The sequence below is a fragment of the Haemaphysalis longicornis genome, unplaced genomic scaffold (assembly GCF_048455015.1).
Source record: "Haemaphysalis longicornis isolate Haplotype H1 unplaced genomic scaffold, Haemaphysalis longicornis Haplotype H1 scaffold_4, whole genome shotgun sequence".
Lineage (NCBI taxonomy): Eukaryota > Metazoa > Arthropoda > Arachnida > Ixodida > Ixodidae > Haemaphysalis > Haemaphysalis longicornis.
Window position 1 is genome coordinate 12,586,166 of NW_027526361.1, and position 27,178 is coordinate 12,613,343.

The 27,178-nt window shown below is 49.1% G+C and overlaps 1 protein-coding gene across 5 annotated transcripts in view; it reads right to left on the bottom strand.

Annotated features, from left to right (window-relative positions):
- Positions 1–27,178, bottom strand: part of LOC144178265 (paired box protein Pax-6-like) — a 174,237-nt gene that overhangs the window by 53,876 nt on the left and 93,183 nt on the right. Inside the window, exon 1 of one of the 5 annotated variants that reach the window (XM_077705991.1) lies at positions 7,882–8,007. The exons of the other annotated variants lie outside the window; for them this stretch is intronic. Coding sequence (XP_077562117.1) covers positions 7,882–7,885 — 4 coding nt within the window. The 5' untranslated portion in view covers positions 7,886–8,007. Of the gene's footprint in view, positions 1–7,881; positions 8,008–27,178 lie in introns of those variants that run through there. 5 annotated transcript variants of the gene reach the window in all.

Sequence of the window (27,178 nt, forward strand, 5' to 3'; positions counted from 1 at the left end):
GCGACGTCGGCTCCCCTGACCACGTTCGGTGGCACTCCTGTGTGCGGCAAGTCTTGAAGAGGCATACATACGGCCGGCAACATTCTCCGCTTTACGCATCGCTCCGCTTGCTTGCAGCCATTTGCACGGTTCTCAGCGGGAACTCGGATGCGCACGTCACCACAGACCCATTATGGGCGCGTGGAGATCTAAAGCAAGGGAGCAAGATTTCAGGAAAGCTCGGCTAGCTGGTAATTATACTCGGTGACAACTTAAGAACGGCACCGGAAGTTGCCGCTGTGCCTTATCACCGTAGCCCGATGTTTCTCCGCGCGGCGCAAGTAGGGCGTTACTGGGAATATTTTGAACATGGCACGAGCTGTTCCTGTGATGTTTTGGACTTATTATGCTTATAAACGACTTCAGTGACGACAAACAAACTGCGTGAGACAAGGCAGACGATATCACACATCCATAGCAAACCCCTTTCAAAACGCGCGCGCACTGACGTCACGGGTCCGGCGTTTTGGCAGAGTGATACACTACATGAGGTGGTGCCGTTCTTGAGTTGTAACCGAATATAGTACTGGGTCTCATAAACAAGAAAGAAGAGCAAATAAAGAAAGGCCGAAGAGAAAGAGGTACGCCTGCTTCTTTTCCGGATTCGGTGCGCTGCACCACTGCCTTCGACGGGAAGGAGCTTACGCTGCGTTCTAGGGAAGGCACACTTTCCTGAAACGACGGCATAAAAATCCAGATCCATTCCATCCTATGAAGAGGGACACCCAGTTAAGCAGGCGCTCTGGTGAAGTTTCCTATGCTGGGCTGAGTGGATTCGCTATGCTGAATTATAAGGACAGTAGCGCAATCTCTACGTCACACACAAATTACACAGACGATTGGTGGGTAGAGACAATGACGTCTCTAGTGCGCAGGGAGAGGTGCGTAGGGAGGTGAGGCGGGCGCCGGGAGAGGTAGAAGCTGCGCCCCACGCCATCATCTACCATACAGCAGCATGGTGCGATCCAATTCACAAACATCCTCTACCGAGGAAGGGCGGAGTGAGGCACTGTCCACCGCCGACTACGACGAGCAGTGCCGAAAAATCGCCGGAGCAGCCACCGGCGCCCTGGAGAATGGAGCCCTGGAGTGCCTGGACATCCACCACTTCGTAATACTCAAGTGGTGTCACTAGATAACGTTACAATATCGGCACTTTCTATCTCCTATTGTTCCTCCCGGCCACGGCGGCCGCTTTTCTGATGGAGACGAAAAGTGAAAACGCCCGTGTGTACGAGATTTCTGCGCGCGTTAAAGATCCCCAGGTGGCCACAATTAATCCGGAGCCCTCCACTACGGCGCGCCTCATCGCCTGTGTAGCGTCGGCGCATTAAACACCCACAATCAATCAATCAATCAATCAATCAATCAATCAATCAATCAATCAATCAATCAATCAATCAATCAATCAATCAATCAATCAATCAATCAATCATATTGTTCCGTGCCGCCGCCATGATCTTAGGTCAGTTCGCATCAAGTGGCATTTGTTTACACATGCGACGGTTAATGGGCGCCGCAACTTTGTTGTTTATGCGGTTTACTCGGTAAACCCTGGCAGGCTTAGCTTGTCCTCCCTATTCTGCGGCTGACCCGCCGCGGTGGCTCAGTGGCTAAGGCGTTGCGCTGCTGAGCACGAGGTCGCGGGTTCGATTCCCGGCCGCGGCGGCCGCTTTTCTGATGGAGGCGAAAAGCAAAAACGCCCGTGTGTGCGAGATTTCGGCGCACGTTAAAGATCCCCAGGTGGTCAAAATTAATCAGGAGCCCTCCACTACGGCGCGCCTCATCGCCTGCGTTGCGTCGGCGCGTTAAACCCCACAATCAATCAATCACCTATTCTGCGGCTGCGCGAGACTGACGCCGTTCCGAATGCGAATCAAAGATAACGCGTGTAGCAGCATTTCAGCAGCAGAAGTGTGTCCAAAGATGCCGTTTTGCTGAATCTTCGGCAGTGTTGTTAACAAACTACCCTGTCGTAGATGCGGCAATCTCGCAAAGCTGATAAACTACAAAATGGCCGCTGTTGCTGACAGGCGCGCCTAGGTGGCGGTACTCTGATACCTTAACGAGTGACACTATACTCAACGAATATAGTAAAGCTATCTCTCTCTCTCTCTCTCTCTCTCTCTCTCTCTCTCTCTCTCTCTCTCTAATGCGCCGCACAGGTGGCCGCCGAAGAGAGCGCGCAGCATTACGCAATGTCATGGGAGAGGGAGACGCCGCGCGTTGCGAGGAGTATATACGACTCGAGAAAGAGGCGGCAGCGGTATAGAGGAGCATATAGTGGGGCTAAGTCTTGCACTCCGCAGATGGCCATGCTTCACGGCGCGACACACAATGTGAGAAAGACAGCTTAACCACGCTTTACCGATTTTGCCTAAGTCGGCTTCACCTGTAAGCACTAATGCATTTTTGGGAAAACATTTCTTTAAAGGTAATATATGCCCTCTTAAGACAAGATATGGAGTTCCTAGGACTTTTCGTTTTTTTATTTTTGTGATGTGCTTCCGTTCGCTGAAAATTTTTGGTCTACGCTCGGTCTGACGCCGGAGACGATCTGCTGAACCCCAGCCATAGACAGCTTCGCTGGAAAATGTATTGTGCTTCTAGAGCGCACTTATTGAACGTAAACTTGTGTTCTAGGAGCATGGCGGTTAAGGCTGGTAACGGTGACGACAAGTTCGCAAGCGCAAGCATGTCTCTACAAGTCTACTCTGAATAGGTGAGGGCGCGTCTTTATTACAGGCTTCAGCATGTCTAAGCCTAATTTCCCCCTTGCGTTTTCCGTTAGAGGTAATGAGGAGCCTGAAGTATGGGCTGTATCTGGGGCATTTTTTTTTTTGGAGGTTGCTTCGTTTCCCTTCAGCTGTTCCGGAGAGAACTATTTCCGGCCTACGTTGGCAGTAGCGACGCTGGCACGCCGTCAATTGGGCGCTCTCGCACAGGCACGCTCGTGTACACACTCGGGAAATCAATAATCCCTCGCACTTACCAATGTCGCCGAACAACCTGCGTGGTGAACATACTGTTGTCTGCATAGCTGGGTGCATGACTTTTATATAAAGTAACGCGTATTCCCGGCCTCCAAGCAGGAGATGCAATTATAAATCTCAAATAATTAATACATTTTAGTCACACAACTCCACACCAAGGGAAAATTGCCGCCTTCTTGAAACACCGACATATTTACGGTTACAACTAACAAAAAAAGAAAGAAAAGGAAAAGGTACTGAATTCAGCTATGGATGCGCATACGCACGATGTGTACTTTTCCAGGTCGAGCGTCTATATTACACTAAAGTGCACCGCCGAAGGCGCCAAATTTTCCCAGCAGGACACAGTGCAAAATGCCGGCTCACTACAAATAGCCGGCGGAGGTAAGTGCACAGCAAACAGAAGGTGCCCCGATAATCGCAGGTGTTGAATATCTGCTCACGTGCGATGCGCCGTTTTTAAACGCGCGACAACATTTTCTGTGAGAGATTTTTCTGATTTAATTTTGTTTACACGAAGGCGCTTCAGTCCGCAAACAAACAACACTAAAGAAGAAGACGCAGAAGTGAGAGGAGGAGAGAGATTGCCGAAAATTGTTGCGAACGAAAATTGGCTGGCGCGCAACGAGGCGGCGTGTGCCCGGTCTCCAAGCGGGGCGCGGCCATTAGTTTTATAGCGCCGAGTTATCTCGCACAGTCGCGAACACGCGTTCTCGCGCTGTCCCCTGTAATTAGCGGTGGGTCTTGTTTTTTCTTAATCTCGGATGCTGTGTGCAGGCGCGGCGCTTATAATTGGTCCCTCCAGAGACAGGCCTGAAATGGACACCCCGGACACTTTTTGGAGCAGGCCGCTTCTGCGCCCAATCGGCTCGGGAGAGAGCGGTGGGACAGCGAGGAGTCGACCAGCGCCTTCCTATGCACCCTTGCAAGGACGAAACGGTACTGGGAGGGTCGTTAAACATCGCTCCTTCTAAATCAAGTACAAGGCGAGAAAAAACTGCGCTCGCTTGGTTTTATCGATTTAAGCAGCCAGCGGTATGCATGCCACCGAGCGCTCAAAAACACTCCGCTAATAGATGATATGCATGAACGCAAAACCAAGAAGGTTGATGTACAAATTGAGGAATTCCGGTCCACCGATGTCAGATAATTCTACGTCAAGTGACGATCGAGCCCTTCTGGGGGTGTGCAGGTTTATATGGTAGCCACGCCGTAACGTTTCCCCTAACTGCAATATTTCCTCCGTTTACGCTCGGATTTTCTTTTCGTGCTCTCCCCTCCGCCCTTCCGCTGGAATGAACAAGCTATTAAACGCTTTCACTCCGCAACCGTAAGAGGCGCTGCTTGAACTTGACTGAGCTTAAAGTTCAGACGGACGGAACGGGACGTTTTCTGGGTTTGTGCGTGCAGTAATAGATATTTCGTTCTAAAAATGCACTGAGCATTGAGTGGCAGATGTTAAATCGTGTTTGCTCAAGAGATTGATTGATTGATTGATTGATTGATTGATTGATTGATTGATTGATTGATTGATTGATTGATTGATTGATTGATTGATTGATTGATTGATTGATTGATTGATTGATTGATTGATTGATTGATTGATTGATTGATTGATTGATTGATTGATTGATTGATTGATTGATTGATTGATTGATTGATTGATTGATTGATTGATTGATTGATTGATTGATTGATTGATTGATTGATTGATTGATTGATTGATTGATTGATTGATTGATTGATTGATTGATTGATTGATTGATTGATTGATTGATTGATTGATTGATTGATTGATTGATTGATTGATTGATTGATTGATTGATTGATTGATTGATTGATTGATTGATTGATTGATTGATTGATTGATTGATTGATTGATTGATTGATTGATTGATTGATTGATTGATTGATTGATTGATTGATTGATTGATTGATTGATTGATTGATTGATTGATTGATTGATTGATTGATTGATTGATTGATTGATTGATTGATTGATTGATTGATTGATTGATTGATTGATTGATTGATTGATTGATTGATTGATTGATTGATTGATTGATTGATTGATTGATTGATTGATTGATTGATTGATTGATTGATTGATTGATTGATTGATTGATTGATTGATTGATTGATTGATTGATTGATTGATTGATTGATTGATTGATTGATTGATTGATTGATTGATTGATTGATTGATTGATTGATTGATTGATTGATTGATTGATTGATTGATTGATTGATTGATTGATTGATTGATTGATTGATTGATTGATTGATTGATTGATTGATTGATTGATTGATTGATTGATTGATTGATTGATTGATTGATTGATTGATTGATTGATTGATTGATTGATTGATTGATTGATTGATTGATTGATTGATTGATTGATTGATTGATTGATTGATTGATTGATTGATTGATTGATTGATTGATTGATTGATTGATTGATTGATTGATTGATTGATTGATTGATTGATTGATTGATTGATTGATTGATTGATTGATTGATTGATTGATTGATTGATTGATTGATTGATTGATTGATTGATTGATTGATTGATTGATTGATTGATTGATTGATTGATTGATTGATTGATTGATTGATTGATTGATTGATTGATTGATTGATTGATTGATTGATTGATTGATTGATTGATTGATTGATTGATTGATTGATTGATTGATTGATTGATTGATTGATTGATTGATTGATTGATTGATTGATTGATTGATTGATTGATTGATTGATTGATTGATTGATTGATTGATTGATTGATTGATTGATTGATTGATTGATTGATTGATTGATTGATTGATTGATTGATTGATTGATTGATTGATTGATTGATTGATTGATTGATTGATTGATTGATTGATTGATTGATTGATTGATTGATTGATTGATTGATTGATTGATTGATTGATTGATTGATTGATTGATTGATTGATTGATTGATTGATTGATTGATTGATTGATTGATTGATTGATTGATTGATTGATTGATTGATTGATTGATTGATTGATTGATTGATTGATTGATTGATTGATTGATTGATTGATTGATTGATTGATTGATTGATTGATTGATTGATTGATTGATTGATTGATTGATTGATTGATTGATTGATTGATTGATTGATTGATTGATTGATTGATTGATTGATTGATTGATTGATTGATTGATTGATTGATTGATTGATTGATTGATTGATTGATTGATTGATTGATTGATTGATTGATTGATTGATTGATTGATTGATTGATTGATTGATTGATTGATTGATTGATTGATTGATTGATTGATTGATTGATTGATTGATTGATTGATTGATTGATTGATTGATTGATTGATTGATTGATTGATTGATTGATTGATTGATTGATTGATTGATTGATTGATTGATTGATTGATTGATTGATTGATTGATTGATTGATTGATTGATTGAGCCGGTGCAACGCAGGCGATGAGGCGCGCCGTAGTGGAGGGCTCCGGATTAATTTTGAACACCTGGTGATCTTTAGCGTGCGCAGAAATCTAGTACACACGGGCGTTCTTGCTTTTGCCTCCATCATCCGCCGCAGCCGGGAATCAAACCCACGTCCTTGTGCTCAGCAGCGCAAAGCCTTAGCCACTGAGCCACCGCGGCGGGTCGTGTTTGTTCACGGCCGCAAACCACACACATAGCGCAAGGCAGTTTTGGATCCCACGTGGCGCTCTCGCCTTGTGCTCCTATTCCAGCTCGTCGGCGTTATGTGTGTGGCATAATAACGGGCGCAGTTAATCAGAAGCCGGCCTTCAAGCCTGCTTTTGTCTAAGTGCACCTTATATAAAAATTATTGGTATTCATGAAAAAAATTAAAGCCCTCTGGTAGGCGTGCTGCTGCCCTCTGTGTTAGCTCTACAGAAGCCTGTTTCCATTTTGCGGGACAGAGGAGCCACGTGGTGCCCCAGCGGATGAGCACTGCACTCCGAGGTTTCGACGACGTTTCGACGAAGTTGAATTTCGAGGTTTCGACGTGCCGTGGCACTACCTGCGAAATACATTGCGCGTTTAACAGTGCAACTATGCGAGTTCTCTTCTTCATTGACTGCATCAGCGTTTCCTCATGCCTTTTCGCAAAGGGACCTGCATGAAAGAGCACTTATACGTCCGCCAAAACAGCTGGGTCGCACGAAGCTGCTCGTTGGTCCCGCGAAGCGATGGGCGTACATCGCTCGAGTAACTTCCCCTCTTTCCGCCACCGGCGGGTGTGAAAGCGTCCTTCCAGAGTTTGGAATCAGTTCCTGGTTCAGCAGGCTCGCGTGAGCCAGCTTCATAGTCAATCTACCGGAGAGTGGGCTTGTTACATTGACACATGTGCGCAAGGTCGGATCGAGAATAACTTAGTAGATGTTGCTGCGTCACACATACACTTATCTTGCCACATTATGTAGAATGTTCCCTCTCTTCCCCCTTACTCACTCTCTTTCTTTCCCTCTCTCCCACACACACACGCACGCACACACACGCACGCACGCAAGCACGCACGCGTGCACGTTGCGGCGTTCAAATTTTATGCACTAATGCCAAACTGGCACTGTGGGTGCTGTAATAAATAAATAATGTATATAATTACTGCAATATGGCCCAGAATTTTACCCGGGTACTTTTTGTCTCACCAGCGCCGGTATACAACACGTGACAGCCTGGGCCAACCACTGCTACAGCTAGTTTACGTGTACAACCGTAGCACTCACAGCTCGGATTTCCAGAAAACCCAAAGCAAAGCCTGTGAGCGAGCTTGAACCGTCAACGCGATGCCAGCTAAGGGGGCAAGGGGGGAGTGAACTCACACATTCATTCAGGCGGCAGGGCACGATGCATGTTGCGCGCGCGTGCCACAACTTCGTCGGGTGGCCGGCGGGGCGTTCCCAGCTGGTCGCACCTTTCGGGTGGCCACGCGGCACACCATCTGCGCGTATCCGTTACGCCGCACTGCATTCCTGCATGTCGGCCGAGCCGCCGCACTGCGGGACGTGCCGGTGGTGCGGTGCCTGCTCGCCACGGTGGCGCGAACACGCGTTCGCGACCGCGTGGTGTCTACCGCGCGCAACGCTGTCATTACACGTCGCGTAATTGGACGTCGGGCAGCCGCACCCTTCAGAAGCGTCGCTCGCTTTCTTTGTTGTTTGGCCTTTTCTCGGTCGTCTGCTCCCCTCCCTCGTTTCTGCTTGCTGTTGCTTTGTACGGAGCACCCAGCGACATGCTTCCCTGCTGTTGCACTCGCATGGCGCCTTCCGTTCGCTGGTCGAGTTGGCCTTCCTTCGACTCCGCACTGTTACGATTCCCACGCATGGTTATTATTTCACGCTTATTATTTCATAGTTGTTACCTCTGGCTCCCGGTTTGCTTTGCATCATCTCCTTCACACCCAAAGCAGCTTTGGCTCGCTGAAAGGGCGAAGACGGAAGGTCGCACAAACGGAGTCCTGGACTGAGGACCCAACCCACGAATTAGCTCGATAAAGTTTTGCTCCTCCACCCCCTCCTTCGCACACACCGTGTCATCGACAGTTACAATCCCTAACTCGATGTGGTGAAGTCGGCGGCAAAAGAGTTCACACTGACCTCCACGTCTCGAAGAACGCGGAAAAAGCTCCGCAACATTGTGATTTGAGCTTCACGCTACCGGCATGCTGTATCTAAAAAACGGAGCACGCATCGCCATCGTGCCATCTCCACATTCCGAGCAACCGTTTCAACGTTAGTCCTCTCCATTTGCACTTGATCAGCACTGTCGTTCGATTTGGTTGTATACTCGCGTCGTCTAATAATCACCTCGCGGAATCCTACTAGCATGCATGGCAATAAATGCGCGTTTATGCGAGTCCGCAAATAAGGATGGGTGGTTTGTGCAGCCCACGATGGGCCTAGCCTTCCTCGAACTGCGCATCAAGTAGCCAGTTGTCTCGCGGCGGCCTCGTTGCATTCTTTCGACCTCCTCCTGTTTCGCAGGGAGGGAGCATCACGCATTGGGACATCCAACGCCCTCCCAGCACACGTATAAGTGCCCTCGAGCGCACACTCGCCGCTGAGCACAGCAGCAACTTCGAGCAAGCTTCTCCACTACGCGATGCCAGGATGGGCAGAGAAGAACACGGCCGTCAGACAACACAGTGGTCGGCGCACCTGCGTACCTTGTTTCTCGTGCCCACGCGTGTTTGCTTTCGCATTCGCTCAGACACATCGATGAATGAAGATCAGCTTTGTTTAGGCAAGCTCGCTTTCTTCCTGGGACCCGTTGCGTTTTGTGCATGGTTTTGCGATGGCCCGGCGACGAAGCAAGCCTGACGGCTCTGCGTGGCGCTTTCTTTGTTCTTTCGTGCAGACCGTGTTCAGCGCCGACACAAGGAGCACGAGCGCGCGCGGTTGATTGAAACGAGTGACGCCGAAGCCCACCGCGGTGTGCACAGTGGCTGCCCAGCTACGCACAGGCACGCGCTGCGGCTTCAGCACCTCCCGCGAGCAACTCGCTTCTTTGCAGAGACACTTGACCCTCCGCCGCCGCCACCGTGGGCTGCGCAGCGCCGGCCAAACAATCGCCGCGGGAGATCGCACCCGATGGGCGGCGGGCGCACGTGTTGTCACGGAGGAGGCGGACGAGCACCGACACGAGAGCGAGCTGGCGAGTTAGCGGTCAGGGAAAACGGGGGCTCCCCCCCCCCCCCCCTTCATCTTTCTCAGAGCTAGCAGCTACCACCAGGCTGGAGGAGACGGGCACACTCTATGATGCAACAGCAGTAGTTTGCGGTGAATAGGCATCATTTTATCCAATCCCCTAACATGCCGCGTATGACATGCGCTCGTGTCCATACCTGCCAGCCGGCACAATGTTCTTTCCATTCGTGTTTTATTCAGGCGTCATCGGAACAGCCAATGTTGAACAAACATCTGTCTTTAATTTATTTGTTGATTCAGTTATAAAATCCTACAGGCCAAAAAATGAGCCAAACAAGAGCAGGATCGTTACGAAACAGATAAACATGACCAAATAGGTAACAAACAATACAGGCGTGGCAAAATAGACAAATATGAAGTACACTAAGACATACAATCCAAATCATTGTTCATAATAATTTTCAATGCACTTTGGTACGTTCCCAGTCTCTGCGATACCGATACCCTAAGCATGTGCTTATTTCTTCAAGCAAGAAAATGAGGTAATGGCTCCGAGTGAATGTTTGTTCTTTAGCTGCGGTTTATCGCCCCTGCCCCGAAGGTGAATGGACGCACTCGGAATGGCGGCCGATTGAGCTGACAACGCCTGTTCCGGTCTTTCAAATAGCTCGCCGAAGGACTTCTTATGCTGCCAGTGTCACGGGCAACTAATGCCCTCTTTAAAAGTTGCAAACACTCCAATGGCCTCAAGCACACATATGAAGCTTGGCAGAAATACGCGTCGCTTTGAATTTATAGAGCTATCTATTCGGATATTAACAAACCCATGTTTCAGATGCGACTCCAGTTGTGTTAAATGCTGTAATGACCCGCCAGAGGATAACGAACATTCACAAAAGCGTCACTAACCACGACACTCTATTTTAACGGATGAGCATCGATGGTATACCGAAGCACTCGCTGCGATCCCAACAGCGATGTCCTCTTTTGAACGACATGCAGATTAACGAGATAAAAAACTAAAATATATTCAACACAAAGCACATCATAATCCCACCACGCCAACTAGCTGTACACAACCTTCGCATCTCGTTTTTTTTTTTTTTTTCAATACCAAAGTACAGAGTCCTCGAGCTGGCTTAAATTAAAAGTGTAGCAGGCCCAGAAGATACCAGCTAACTATTAAAATGATGTTACTTCTGTATATTTGTTTTGTTTACATGTAATTTAACTATCGTCAACTGGTATGGGAAACATCACGCAGCGTTCTCTTCTTTACAACGCATTCACCTCACATGAAAACATACGTTCTCCCCGTTTACGACACAGTGTGGATTATCAAGTGTGGATTATTTCTGTAAATCTGGAATAATCAAGATGCACGATTACTGGTTAAGCGTAAAATTCGAATTATACACAGAAGCACATTATTAACATGCAAAGCCTGGCTCCGTCACAGCGAAATGTTTCACGTTATCCAACAAGGCCCCGGAATGCGGGAGCAGTGCGTACACCTCGTCGAACTTCTGGAAGACTGTGTCCATGTTTTAAGCTTACTTCGCTTTTTGGTCGGCATCAGACTAATAATTTTGAAATTCGCGCTTGTAATTTCCAAAAATAGCGCACAAAGTTTACCACGACGCGTTAGTGAAGAAAATCCTCTTAATATTAAACTATACTTGTAGTCTGTGTTTGCCTATATATGTCTTTGTCTTTGTATTTGCCTGCAGTATGTGCTGGGCTTGTCAAGTTGAAGTCGAGAGGGTGCTGCGGACTCGTCAAGCTGCATAAGTGAGCCTTTATTCCGCAGTCCCCTCACCTGCACTTTTTACGAGATGGCAAAAAACTTTTTTGATTCGATTCCAATTTTTAATACGCCCGGGGACATTCTTGGCGCCATGCATCTTGAAATAAAATTCATGAGTTGACGGTGTTGGTATTTGTACTCACGGTTCTCGAAGCGGGATATTCATAGCCGCTGCACGAGCAGTTGACATGACCTGCTTGCCTCGCTCCACGCGTGCTGCCAGCCGACGCATAGCGAGGCATTACTTCCCGCGGCATTGAGCGCTCACTCACCCAGCCGACGCGGAGCAGTTGGAAAGGCGCTCGAGGCATTATGTGTGTACGTACCTTCTCTTAGTCGCGTTATCGCTTAATTCTCACCCCAGCTTCGCTGCCATTTATTTAGGTGAAATAAAGCTCGAGCTTTACTTTCCTGTGCAGAATTTGAGATTGCTAACATATGTGCTTCATGCGGCCCAAACATACTTAAAAAGAAAAAAGCTTCCCTCAACATTCAGCGCGTGTTTCTTCTCGAGCTATGCACCCACCCGAGTAGATGCAGACATATGTTCTCTTTACAGAAGCTTCACGGGAATGTAAATTTCCAACTGCCTTAAAAGCAGTCGGCGCGCGCACGCTCGATGTCTTTATGGACCATAAATTATCCCTCCCGGCAAGTGTACCATTGTGGCGGCTGGCTTTCGTGGGGAGAAATTACCGGAGCCTCTGGTATACAGTGACGCAACGGCGAAGCCATGTCTGTGCATGTACGGCGGGCGATTATAAATCCCCGCATTAAATCTCGCCAATACTTCCGCGTGCGCGAATGTGCGAGCCCGGGGCCGGGACGTCCGCGACCAGATATGAGCACGAATGAGCGGAGTAATTAATACCACGATCAATAACCCTACAGGCGGTGCTTAAGGCTCGCGCGCACGTGATTATTAAATAAGGAACGGGCAGCTCCCGCAGCGCGGGCCATGCATGCCACTGCCCACGCCCAACGAGTTCCCGGCGTCAAAAGGCGGTTTAAGCAAAGCCGCAAGCGTCGAACTGGGCCGCAGGATTAATGGCTCCACCGAGACGGCTTGATGCGAAATTTCTCGGAAAAATAAACAGACCCCTCGGTGTTCGCTGTCGGTAATTAAAGTGGTGGCCCGGAGCACTCGTGGCGCCGATAGTGGCTCTCCTGATTACGCGGCGAAAGGCACAATGTCATCTGTATACTGGTCCGCGCTTGTTCCAGCTATTCCTCTTCGAGGGCGGAACACGTCTCGGCCACCAGTCGGGGGACCGAAATTTTATCACGCCCTTAATCCCCCTCTTTATAATTGTTCCAATTAACTGCTGCTGCACACGGGCGTTCCAATTATGTGATCGTTCCGCTAACCACGCGGCCTCCCGTTCCCGACATGGCCTTGGGCTACGGTGCGAAAAATTGCACGGATCGTCCTCCTTCCTGCCTACAAATCCACAAGAATAGTATGTTTGTGGCTTCGTACATACGTACATCATCATAAATACATACATACATACATCATCATCATACATACATACATACATACATATATACGCACATACATACATACATACATACATACATACATACATACATACATACATACATACATACATACATACATACATACATACATACATACATACATACATACATACATGCATACATACATACATACATACATACATACATGCATACATACATACATACATACATACATACATACATCCCCACCTCAACAGCCGAATAACGGCAAAGGTTTTGTCATGGGTACCCGGCTACACATACATAGCAAGCAATGAACGGGATAACTTAACTTCCCAACGCATAATTACCCGGCCCAGTTATTACCCAGCCCACGTTCAGCATATGGAAGGACTCAAAAAATTTAAACGACTCCTAGGGCCTTCATAATTTAATACATGACGGCTGATATTTCCCCGAGTAACGTCTTCTTAGCAATGCACTTGTGTTTAAAGGCGAAGCGGACTTTAAAAAATACAACATTATTAATAGTAATAAAGATTGTCATAAATTTTGTTTTTGCAAGATGGCTTTCCCACTTTACGTGCTGTACAGTGAATCACGTCCGTTTTTGGCGGGGGTATGATTACAGAAAGTGGCTCTAACTCTTGTTTTATTGTAACTATCCCGAAACCATTTATATGAACAATTAGCCGCTAACGTTACGCCGAGTTTTATTTACTTTCAAAAATTATATAATTCACAGCGAAGTTGTAAATATTGTGGACTTCTAGTCTGCTCTCAAGACATGGGCTTCTACGGGAGGGAAACGGACAGCCCCAGGTTTGTCCGCTGGAATCGAATTCTAGTTCGTCAAAGTTTCATTCATGTAATTAACCAGGAAGCACGCTCAATATCAAATTGCAAACAAACGTGTTTTGCTTCGTGCACCCCTCGGGATACGCCCCGCCAAAGTATATTGTCATTGACGTCGGCACCGCAGCTTTGCTGGTCATCCTTCTTCACGGAAGACGACTGAATTTTTTCTTGCAATGTGGCCTCTGAGGTGCATTCGCTCTCTTAAGAACCGCTGTTGCAAAGGCAATTGGTCGACACGTAGAGCATCCACACGCGAATGGACATGAATAAAAATGTGCTCGCCTTTCGAATGCATGCGCTGTGGAAGTCTGCTTTTTGTCGTTCGCGCATTCGGACGGTTTTACGCGCGCATGTATTACATTTCGTGAATAAGTACTTCCGGCGTGAAGTGGCATTCCTTGGAACGGAATCACGTTGGGGCGCCAAGTCACCAAGGGTTCTGCTGTATGACTGTCTAATGAGCCCCGAAGCAAAAAGAGAGTCAAGAGAGGCGCTGAGTGAGAAATCGCAGCGCGCGCGCGGAATACAGATGCAACGCCGTCGCTGCTGCCTCAACGGGGTCGCGTCGCCGATACAGCGGCGAGATTAGCACGGGAACCTAATTCGCGGGATGGGCAGGCGCGCCGCCGATGCGATGCCTGCCCGATCGAGAAGCGCGCTTTGGGAAAATTGTGGACACCGGAAGGGGGGAGGGGACACGTGACCAGCGCAGAAGAGCATGCTCGCACGCGACGATGCTCTCCGCCTGGGAAAGGCTTGGCGGGCGGCTCTTGTGAGAAAACGGAAGAGCATGCCGAGTCCTCCGCGGCTTGCACCGGGGCGGGGAGGTCGAGTCGCCGCAGGTAGCTGCGGCGGAAATGAGCGGGCATTCGCAGATTACGGGCCATCGGCTCATGGGATCGACCGGCGCTGCGCAGGCTCGCCCTTCGGAGGCTCGCTGATTCCTGGGAAGACGGCGGCTGTCCGAAGAGGAGGGACATGAGCCCAACCATGATAGCGCTCTCGACCAGGCGCGTGCACGCTTTGACTGCGTGCGTGTCTCGTGGCGCCCGAAAATGGTGCTCTGAGTACCTCCGGTCTTTAAGGCGTTGATTGTGAGAGAATTTTCAAGTGCGTCGCTTTGCTTGCAGACATTGACCCCGCATCTCTCATACGACCCTTCCCTCCGGCACTTCCTCCCACCCTGATCCACGTAGAATTCATCCGCAATGCATCGTACTCCTTCTCGCACAAAGCCGTCTTCTTTCGCGTGTCACTTCAGGTACGGCGCAGTATTAGTGATTGCGCATAGGTAGCCCAAATTTCGGGGCATCCCGTTATTCCGCGCGACACACTTCCGAATTATGGTCTTTTCGCCGTCAAGTAACCTTCAGTCACAGCGGAATAAGGATTGTAATGAGCGCCCTCTGCACGAACATTTAGCGCCCATCTAAACAAAAACTTAAATGATTATAGTTTTATGCCAGCAGACAAACATGCGGCCGTTTCAGTTAGTTGCAGCGCGGTGAAGCCGAACCTTGTGAGATTGCTCGGACGAATTCACAAGCGGCGGCCTCGTGTTGTTTGTACAAAAACTGCGACTACTGATAACGTATGATACCGGCTCATATCAATGTCACGGAATCGCCTCAGGAGCCCAAATACGCATAATTTGTTTATGGATTGTTGCGTTAGAACATGAGTTACATCCGTTTTCTGGAACCGAAGTCCTCCCGCAGAAGCTCATGCACTGACAGCGGACGAGCATTTGCAAGCGTTTGCAACTCTTAACTGACTCTACATATGAAGTACGTGAAACTCAACGCAGTGAAAGGGTCGTCTTAGCGGCCAAATGTATGATTTTCTTTTTTAGCCATGTGCATACTAGAACGCGAGTTACAGAAATTTTGATATAAAGTTGGCTTTGCTGCGCAGCGCATTCGTGAAGTCGTCGAGAGAAGTTGGGGAACGGGAAATGCGTATTGTATCCATATTGTGAGGCATTCATTGCCTCGGACCACAGGAACCGCGCGAAGCCTGCAACCACGCGATGAAATCGCTTTCATTCATGGTTCTGCCGGTGCCTTTGTATCAATTACCGATTATGGCGATTAAAGCGCGACGCACCACGTGGCTTGCCCGGCGCTTTCATGCCACACCTCGGCAGCCGCTCTCGTCCCCCGCGAGACGCAGAGCATCAGAGTGCGCATCTATTAAGAGAAACCTTTAACAGGCCGCGTTCCGGAACAGCTCGCTGCAGATGGCGGCCGAATCGTCGGCGCGCGTATCGAACTGCGCTCGCTCGCGCAGGGTTGCCCGGCGGGACGTTTAAAGCGTGGCCCACGGGTTCTTCCTTGGGTCGGCGTCGTGCCCCGGAGGCGTGCCCGGTAAACATTGGCGTGCTTTACCGCTCTTGGGGGCCGCGCGCCGTGCGCAGCCCGCCGCGTGCTCGGGTGCCGTGCGCAGCCCGGAGCGCGCAGGGCCGCTCTTTCGCACCTGCCGGCCGGTCGGGGCAGGTGCGCCGATGAATTGGCCACGCGGGGCTTTAACGAATGCCCACAGGGGGAGGACGTCATGCTGACCGCGAGCCCCGCCGACGCGGTCGCGCCGAGCGTCGTTTGCAGTTGTACGCAGCCCCCTTGGTGCTGAGGCTCCGATGCGCGCTACAGCTTTCTTAAGAAAGCGTCGATGGTGGAAATTTTGTGGTAGCGAAATAAATTTTGTGACCTTGACCTTGTTTTCTGTTGCAGATACCAGCCGTGCCTCGCACCAAATTTTTCTAATATGAATTTAGCAACGTATAGCGTCCTGCGCATCCTGTGCACCGAGTGCTCCTCAAACCATCTATTTTCTTCGGTCGGCCGTTGTCATCGTCGATGATCATGATACCGATGAATCCATCCTTACATATTTTGAATGTCAGAGTGCCCACGTTCAGGTATTTCCGTTCCCCACCTTTCTTTTAGTGTGGAGGTGAAAAGAGTAATCTAATTTTCTGCAATACCTCTACGCGAGACTATTTGCGACTGAAAGTTTGGTGGCGTTGTGTGAGGGCATTGTGGAAAACGACAAACATGGATACCTGTATCATACCGATGCCGCAACTTCCCCTTTCTGGCAGAATATAGTTTTTGTTGCAGCGTCGAATAGCAGTGCTTTAGAGAGGTAGAGTGCATTATCGCAGCTAGTCGAATTATCTCGATCGCCTACGAGACTGCATCAATGACAATGCCGAAGTCATCGCTCGGTGTGCATAGAACGGAGATATTAAAATGTCTGATTTTTTTGCAGTTGAGGTAGAGGTAGGTAGGTTCTTGGGTATTGTTTTGTGCGAGCCCGGCGGGAAGTAATGATCCGCACGTAATTTGCTTTCTCGGTACAGCACCGGAGTCTATAGCTCATGCGCATTAAGTGACTTCAAGCTTTCAATTGAACAGCCCGTGTGACACCATAGCATAATGACACCGTCATAAACGGCGTGTTTTATGCCCGGGATAGCATCCAGGATGTTGGAAGATCTCTCCAGCCACGTCAAATAGAGTTGGGAAAGTATCACGCCTTGAGGTACTTCTGCTGCGAGCTTGCGGGAGGGGCTGGCACGGTCTTTGATTTTGCCAGTTGGTAAGTAAATCAGAAAGACAGAATTCTTTTTGGGCCTGCTATGTTGTTCCGGGTTTTTTATCGAGTACTCAACGAAATTTATAGTATACATCGGCAGCCACCCGGAAAGACAACTCCGAAGCACATTACACCACCACAACTGCAACCCGCCGCGGTGGTCAATGGCTAAGGCGTTGCGCTGCTGAGCACGAGGTCGCGGGTTCGATTCCCGGCCACGGCGGCCGCTTTTCTGATGGAGGCGAAAAGCAAAAACGCCCGTGTGTACGAGATTTCGGCGCACGTTAAAGATGTTTAGGTGGTCAAAATTAATCCGGAGCCCTCCACTACGGCGCGACTCATCGCCTGCGTTGCGTCGGCGCGTTAAACCCCACAATCAATCATCAGCCACAACTGCACCCTAAACGAGCGCAGAAAACGATTGTAGGGACGTGAGTAACAACCAAATGCCATCCCTAAGCGCCCCGAGCCACTTCTAGACTCCGAGGCCCCGCGGATGTTCATGCGCACAGGTGCGTACCAAATTTCCGACTCTCTCGCGTGGTGCGTGAACTTTGTGCGACAGTGTCACCCCAATGCCTTGAAGCTAGCTCTCTCCGGACATGTAACGTTAAGTAAACGAGTTTTCTTACCTACCAATTTTAAACGTTTACCCACCACCAAGTTTTAAAAATTTAAACCTTCCCCTCGAAGAGTAGCCCTGACAGAGCCTGCTGCGCCTGAATTTCATTGTCGTGCTTGGTGACTATGCCTGCGTGGCCGGATCAGTAACCACCAATTAAGGAATTCGATACTCTCCACAGGAAACGACTTTTTTCCCGCATTTTTTTTTTCGTCGCCAACCCTCACCCCCCTCCCTACCTAGGAGCAGTGGGTGGAGCTGTTGACCAGCTGTAACCTCTCAGACCAGCGACGACTGAGGGGGAGGACGCAAATTGGCACCACAATCCAAGGCACCCCGGACTGAGGACGCCTCCCACCGGGGGGGAAGGGGGGGGGAGCCCTCATACTAGCACCTCGACTCCGACCAATAAAATTTATTCATCATCACTATTGCGTCTCCGGTGACATACACATAACCGGGCGTACATTTGGAGACACGAGCACGGACATAACCTTCTCTTGTCACACTCTATGGGGGAAATGCTGGCTGCTGGAACTGGTATACACTCGTCAGCAAATGGCGTCACAGAGAGCGTCACGTTGAGGCGAAATCGACTCTGTGGTATGATGCGCTCGATGCAGAAGGCCGCCGCCCGCAGACTTGGCCGCACTGAGGTGTTTGCATAGAGCGCGGACCAAGGTCGACGGAGATTATGGACAGCGCGTCCGGCCATTGAGTTTGTGCCGTTGCCAGTTAGAGGAGCGAGACGAGGGCCGAGAGAGCGAAGCGCGCTGCCGTGTGATACTCTGTGCAAGCTCTGGCCGCATTCGGTATTCGCGCGCATCATCGGAACACGGTGTTCGGCGCCGAGAAGGAGGCTGCGCGCACATCGCTGCCGCAGGTCGCGCCAGAGAGGAGGCCGGCCAAACCACTTCTCGGCCCGAGCGGCTGCTGCCGCGCACGTAGAGATTGCGGTCCGCGCTCCCGGGCGTCGAATAAAGGAGGGGGCCACATCGTCCGATTAGGCGAGATGCCATCGAGCCGGGTATATTCGCCCACAGCCGGGCTTGCGTGCGGCGGCGTCGGCAAGGTGCACCATCGCCTGGGGCCGGCACACCGAGCGTGCCCGGAATTCCAGCGGCAGCAGCCGATACGGCGCCTCGGGTGCCGGGCTGGCCGATAAGCGGCGCCCTTCCGTGGCCAGCGACCGTCCAACTCGTTCCCCGAGCACATCCTAATCCTTTAGCTTATCGGCCGTGCTCGCCCGGTATACTCTGCCCAGCGGGGGGAGCTTCCTGTCCCGCCAAGGACTGCACCCGGGCTGCCCAATTGGCCAGCGGACGGAATGCCGGGGAGAAGACGCCGATCTTGTCATCTCCGTCCTGGTACGTGAGTGATCCGGGCGCGCAAGAGCTTGCACCACGACGGCTCCTGGAATTCGGCCCCGAAGATCGCCACCGCCGCCGTTGCGGAAAGCCGTTCGATGGGCAGGAATCCGGGGGCGCGTGCGTGTTGTGATCACTCTCGCCCTCGTAAGGGTTTAAAAAGAACGGTACGTCAGCAGAAACCACGGATGAGAAAAGTTGCCCTCACTGTTTGTTCTGCTATTGAGGATGTGCCATTGGGTGTTCTCAGCAAACCCCAAAATCGCAAATTTCCTCAGGATGTATTCCTCTTCCGTGCGTTGAAGCAAGACTGAGCATGCTTCTATTGTGGAATGGAATGAAATTTAAAAAAAAATAGATAAAGATGGATATCTTGTACGGATGCAACGCTGACGGGAGAAAAGTTGTTTGCGGTAACTGTGCAAACTGAGAATGTTCTTGGCGGTGTCTGGGTCCTTCGACACCGTATGAGGCACTGACTTGAAACAGCAACAAAGAAAGCATGATGTCGCTCGAAAAGCGCGGGCACGGACAAATAACCGTCAGCGCCACATTCCTTGAGAGCTTTGGAGCATTTGAAGCACTGTGCTTCACTGCATGGCAGCGCTGCCATTAACTATTCATGTGAACATAGTTTGCTGTTCGGTCGTAGTTGAATCACCGCCGTACGAGTAAAAGCGTACACCCCCACAAAAAGGTGAGGCTCCCATCATAAAGGGGCAGTATTACCACTAAGCTCAGTGGCCTGACCCCGATATTCTGAGTCCTTCCTCCACTGGGGCCTCCAGTGGAGGAGGTCCTTGAAATCGATTTTCCCATGCATAATCATTGCGGAATCCCCTCCTCAGCCAAGTGAAGGGTGTAAATGGAGTGGAGGAGGGACTCACAATACTTGCTTGCCGAAATTAATAACCGTCTCAGATACCTTCAGTCAAGCGTCTAACGACGGCAGGATTACGAACTTCTCAGAATAACCAAACAAAAATAGGAGCAAAGCGGAGCGAGCGAAGATTTTACAAAATGTCAACCCGTGATCACCGCTGAGACTCTTTGCGCCGATTCGGCGTCGCGAGCTTTGAGGAAACAGCGCAAAGGCACAACCTGTATCTGGTTCGTACACGAGCGAGCGGGCACGTCTATGGCTTGGGCCGTCTGCAGGCAGGTGAATGTGTGCCTTGAAGACCGTCGCACGCGAGGTCGCGCGCGCACCGAGTGGAAGCTAAATGACGCCGTGGCGTGCATGCACGAGCTCCCGGCGGGCAGATTTTGCGGGCGAGAAACTATCATCGCGCGGCGCGCTAACCGGATGATTGGCCTCGGCCAAGTGCACGAGCAGGGCGCGCAACCTGTTATCAGCCGGGCCTCCGAGCTACGCAATGAGCGACCACATAGCGCCCACCATCTCCGAGTGCGCGAGCAGGACCCAGCACCAGCTTAAAGGCCGCTTCGCTAGGCAGGAAAGGGCTCGGCTGTCAGTCGCTGTTGGATGACCGTGCAGGCTTCGTTTATTGTATACAGGATCCCTCACTGACGTCCCCTATAGCATATCGCATCAGGCCTCAAGAGCATACCTTAGTCACCGGAGGCGTCAATTTTGCGAACAATTGAGTGCTTTCGGTGGGCCCATCACCACGGTTTTCGCCGCGGCGTCTTCGCGCGCAGAAAGCTTGCATACCACGGTCACTTTGCCGTCTCGAGAGCCAGCACACTCCAAGGAGTAACATTGATTGCAGCTGCTTCTGGTTGACTCTCCCCCTGACCAGAGCTGGCTGATGTTGACTATTAAGTCTACTTATACCGCACCCTGCAGTCTAAACGTTTAACGAAACGCCCTTCGTAAACTTCGCGACGGCAGTAAATCAGAATTCGCCGAGACAACCACCTATTCCGTCTGAGAGTGTGCCTGCAGTGTCAAGAACCAGTGTTCCGCCCTCCATTAGGCCGGATCGCGGTGGAGCCCAGCATTTAAATGGACAGGTCAGCGAGGATGAGCTGCGTTAGTTTGAATTATACGGCTTCCTCCGCACTCTTCATGAGGCCATAAAAGGCGGGATAGGGGCTGGTGGTGGGGAGCACTTTTACAGTGGTGCGAAAGCAAGTCTGCTTGCATGCCAGTAAATTACAGTGTTCAGAATACAGATGTATGCCGGCTCTCGTGACAGAAGCAGTTGTTTATTAACGCAGGGAGTACAGAAAACCGCTTTTCCTCATACATATTTCCACACTACGATTTTGAACGTGAAAACAGTTGTGACTTGTGATATGAGACTGGCAGAACTTGTTTAGGCTTTTTTTTCTACGAGCAATACACGTAAAGCCATGCAAATGTAGAACGATGTATCTGGCAGCATTTGTCGAACAGCCGTGTTTAAAAATACGCAAAACTCGGATTTCCCACATTACCAAACCGACAGCCTCTTTACGAGAGGCGGCAAACGTTGCCTCATTTTCGATTTTTCTCATGGTTTTCTTGGTGTACACACAACGCAGACAAAGGATTTATGCGAGTGAAGGCGCTCTTTTTCCAGCGTACCTATATATGCGACAGCCAGAGGTAAAAATGACGAGAGATGCTTCCAACTTTCCAAGAACTTTCTGTTGAACTTTGCAGCCGCGCCCGACACCCCTTGACTAGCCCCCCTGGTCAGAACCCTCCGAAGCTCGGTCCTCTCGCTCGCCATCGCCAGGAGCCTCCTGCTCGCCCCATCGGTATATTCACATCTCAAGGCGGCTCTGATTGCACAGGCGGCAACGGCCTACCCTCCTTCGTCGTAGCTGTTTCCCTTTCCCGGCGCGCGCACCCCGGATCGCGCTCATTTTTCTGTAAAACAACAGGACGAACATTTTCTGCCCGATATTGAATGCATTGATTGTACTTTAAGGCAAAAAAGGAAAAAAAGAACTACGGTTGATTCCTCTGTCATAGGAATCAGTAAAAACGAAAGTGAAATGTGCAGCGAAATCTGCAGGTGAGCATGATTTGCGGATCGGTGGCTGTCTTGTGGGTGTGCTTGGCGAGCGACGCCCTGCCGGTGGGTGGCTTCGGCAAAGGTGCACTGGCGTCATTTCCATGACGGATATGACGTCAGTGAAATCTTGGACTATCGCGGCATAAAACACTTTCGTGTTAAAATATGAAACCCGAAAACAAACAACCGTAAGTATAACGTCCTCTTTAGTACTAAAAGTTGCTTTCCCGCAAGAAGACCCTGTGTGCAAGGGTGCACCCTTTACTGGCCGCTTGCTTCGTTGTACAGGCGTCACTTCCGTGATGGATATGACGCCGGAGAAATCTTCGTGTATCCGGGAATAAAACAATTTCGTGTTAAAAAGTGGCTATTCAGGTACAATCTCAGACGCTTAAGATTTGGAGCATTTTCAAGAAAAATAGCGCATAAGCGGCGTGCCAAACCAAACAGAGCACTTTTTGTGCCATTATCAAGCACATGACGTGTGAAATGCAAAAGCATGGATGACTCAGCGGTCATCCTTAAAACATCCTTGTCTCCAAAATGTCAGGCAGCATTTGCGCCAACGCAGTTTTCGATAACGTAAAAGCGGTGTTGCTACGGGATGAGCCGAGCCTCAGAAACAATGAACATAAAAGCGGGCAAGAACCGCGCGGATGTCTGACGTCATCGCGAAGCCGGCCGAGGTCTAAGGGCGTGAAAGTGAGCACGGTCTCTGACCGCGACGGCCCTTCTTTTCGGCGGAGACCGATGAAGCGCTTTGTGCGCACTTAGAAGGCATTTCCCCCACCTTTTGTCCGTACTCTACGCAGCGCGACCCGCGCGCCTGGGTCGCCGGAGTTAGCGCCGTTGGACGTTAATCAATTGCGACGCCGCGCGCCGATGGCCCGATAGCGGTGGCATTAACGCTCGACCCGCGCCAGGCCTACAATGAGTCGGCAATTAGAAGCGCCGGCTAATTAGCAGCGCGTTCGTGGCGGCTCTCTTTCCGTCGTCTCAACGCTCCCCCGAGTGCGCCGAGAGTGCGGGCTGAAACACGGCACGAGCTGGAAGGCTAGCACGCAGCACGGCGGTCACAGGATGATCGCCCGCTGATGCCTACGCGTGTGCCAGAAAAGCTATGGCGAGGAGCCAGAAGCTCGCCAGGAGAGTCACCGCAGAAACCATAGCAGGGCCTGTTTCCGACGGGGTGGCGTTGTCGCCCTGGCGGGGTTGCGTCATGTGGAACATGCATGCACGCCACGTGTTGTTAACAGAGCCCGAAAAGACGGCGTTCCGCGTGAATTCGTGCGCGTTCTAGCTTCCGCTCGCCGCGTGTTTGTAGCCGCGCGGCGGCCGCTGCAGTTGAAAAGCCCGCCTCGGCGCACCGTGAGCGCACGGGCCCCTCCGCGGGGCACGTTTCACTTTTCGCCTCCGCTTCTTTTGTCTCCCGTCTCGGCGCGCGCCGAGGAAACCGAGAAGTGAGCTGATCCCTGGCGCCGATAGGCGCTATTCTGGCGCTTTTGTAGCGAAAGGGGCACGAAATGCGTTGCCTTTTATGCCAACCTTCGAGGCGGATTTGCAATTCCACATTGCCACTCGGTAGGGACCGAGCGGAGTGCAGTTATTCTGGAGCAATGGGCTAGCTCAGACGAAATAAGAAGCAAAGCAACAATCGCGACAATCAGCCGGTTAAATAAATAATGGCTTTAGTCATGCGGCCAAGCTTCGGAGAACTCAACGACAATTCATACGTTATTATTGCGCGTTATTTCCTCAACGGCGAGTTCATACATTATTATTGCATATTATTTTATATCTCTAAAGAATAGTATGTCTCACTTATTGAGTTATATTATACGCCTAATGTCGAGTGTTATAAATTTCAGGAGCAATCACTGCTAAAAAGGCGAATGCTCGTTGGGCTCAGGGCCGTAACGAGTAAGCGTTTATTCTTGCCGTCACAAATAACAACATTATTACCGGGGCCTTCACTGCGACACTGCTTCTTTGAACATGTCCAGAGTATATTAAATGCAATGTCAAGTAGAATTTTATCTTATCTGCGAATAGATTCTGTCTTTAACAATGACGACCACGTAGCTTGGAGGGTGGCCTTACCCGTCCCACTTTGAATGAATGAATGAATTTATTGTCAAGAAAAAGAAAAGGAAAGACCACCAGCAGGCGTAAATTGTCACACCTAAGGGTGGACACCGGAACGCCTGCTGGTGTGGGAGTTGGGGCAGAGGATTACAGATTCAGAGAGAGGAGAGACAAATGATAGAGGTGACATATTTACAGAACAAAGGGGAGAGAGGGGCATATTTACAAGTTAACACACCCTCACACACCCACACAAAGTCTGGTCCAGAAAAAAAAAACAGGAAAAGTCCACACAGTCACTGGGCCAACTTTTCTTCGCCTTTCTATTTTTCTTTTTTTTTCGGGGGGGAGGGGGGTGAGATTCATTAGACAGTTTCTTTACTCAGACGTGGATTCGCAAGCCATAATTGCAACACGATGGGAGTACGAACGCCGTGATCGAGTGAAACCTTTCTTCACGGCGAACTTTACCACAATGCAGTGCTTCCCGGTGTGCGGTGAAGCTGATTTAAAAACTTAGAAAATATTGTCATTTACACGGAAGCAGTTTGCGCCGTTTTCGAAATGTAATAAAATGTATTTTTAAAGCATCCAGCTCCGCTAAATTTAGAATTAATTTAGAATATTTTGAGAGCCTTAATATGATAAAACAGCGAATCTAATTTTTCACGGTTCTATTAAATTTGTCGCAACAAAACATGGTGTAAGTTGTTTGAAAGTAGCTGCTGTGACACGATAGTTGCGACTATTTCCCACCGCAGTACTCGGACGCATGCCGGAGAACGGTGAGAAACGATTAATGAACGTTGTCCTCAAACTGCAGTCAAAAGCACCTTTAGCATATCGAATTTAATAAAACGTTAAGGTAATATATATTTATCATACCACACAAATGTCGTACAACTCGGTTCAGCTTAGTTACTTTAAAATGAGAGTTACAGCCGTCATTCACAGTCATACCGTCATAAGCCCACGCCTTGAGGTCATATTCCAAAGCATTCGCAGATGTTTACTCGAACGTAATACGATTATGGAGCGTTCACTCGGCTTGTGTCTTATACTTCTTTCGGCGTACGTTGACATAAATAATCTACATTCTTATCGTAGATCATCATTCTAAATATCAAGTAATAGTTTTCCTTGTCCGTTTTGCCAGCTCCGCCTCAACGTAAGTTTTCTTGCAGTGGAGCACCCTTTAAAGGCAAGCCTCCATAATGGGGATAAGGGCACGGACATGGACGGCCCAGTTTTTCTATAACAGCGCTAACGCTTTAAGAGAAGCACAGAATAATGGTGCATGTCACATCTTATAGAGGCAACCTTCAGCATTCCCCACTCGCAACTTTCGTACTAACAGTCCGCCTGGGCCGCCGCTAGCTTCACAGTTTTCGTGCAGCCGTTATATCCTTTTCGAACCTATCATCGATCTCGGGGTCTACGAGGGAAAGAAATGAGGAGAAAGACGCTTTCACTTGTCCGCTTGCGAAATACTAGAAAGTCATTTACGCTAAATTAACTGGCCCTAATCGATACCACGCAGCCCACGCAATACAACGTGTTTGACACCAACTGTTATCTTCATCCTACGGCGCTTTGAAATCAAACTTTGTAGACAGACGTAGCGAAACGGTACCGACTTGCAACATCAAAGTTTCCTAAGCAGTGACGAGTATTCTGCATGGACACGGTAGGAAATGTTCGGGAATAATTAAAAACATTTCGTGAAAATGCATCGGACACTCACGCATACAAATGTAATTTTTTATGTAAAAATTGAGCCCATTTTGGTTTGGAACCCAACAGTAGAATTCGAGCACGGCACGAGAATGTCACTCCAAACTCTGGCATGGTTGCTACCATCAAGATGATCTTATTTGTCCTGATTTTTAAACATTCGTAATTCTTTACATATATTCGATTAATATAAAAATTAAATTTGTGGCCTTACGCGCCCAAGTAGCACGTGGGCTGTGAGGAATGCCTTAATGGAAAGCTACGCACTAACTTAGACCTCTTGGGTATCTCTATACATGTAGGCGGCGCCTCCTGCAAAATTCGTGAGTTACTTCGTTGAGCGCGCATATAGGCCTCGTTCGTTTTGAGAGCGTCTCCAGCGTAATCGGTGGACATTTGACAATCATCGATTAGGACAGAGGAATGACGAGGCCGGAAATGACAGCGGCGCACAAAAGAGGCGCTCGTTATTTCTGGCCGCGACAGTGAGAAGGGGCGCTGCTCGGCGGAAGCCGCATATATGCTGTCGCAGTGTACGCGTGTCCATTGATATGGTGATACCGTTGCTCTTCCAGGCACGGGCTTCCGGAGAGCGCAACAATGACTGGGCGCGCTTCCATTGTTCGCGGGAGGCATTAAACGAGGAGCGGTACGTGAGCGCGAGCATCTCTGCGCGCACCGGGCTCGGCCAAAGGCGACAGAATTAATTGCCACGAACACGCTACACCGCGTTCGCTTGTCGCGCGAACCACTTGATTCGCTGTACTACGCCCCGCGCTTACACGAGCTCTTTTCTTTTTGTACACAACCAGTGGACACCACAAAGAGGAGAATAGGCTAAAACAGAAGACACATTATGGGCGAAGGTCGTGCTATTGGTTAACAGTGACTACGGCACAGATATAAGCCCGAATATTATTGGAAGAATAGTAGAGAAAGGAGCCGAAACAAA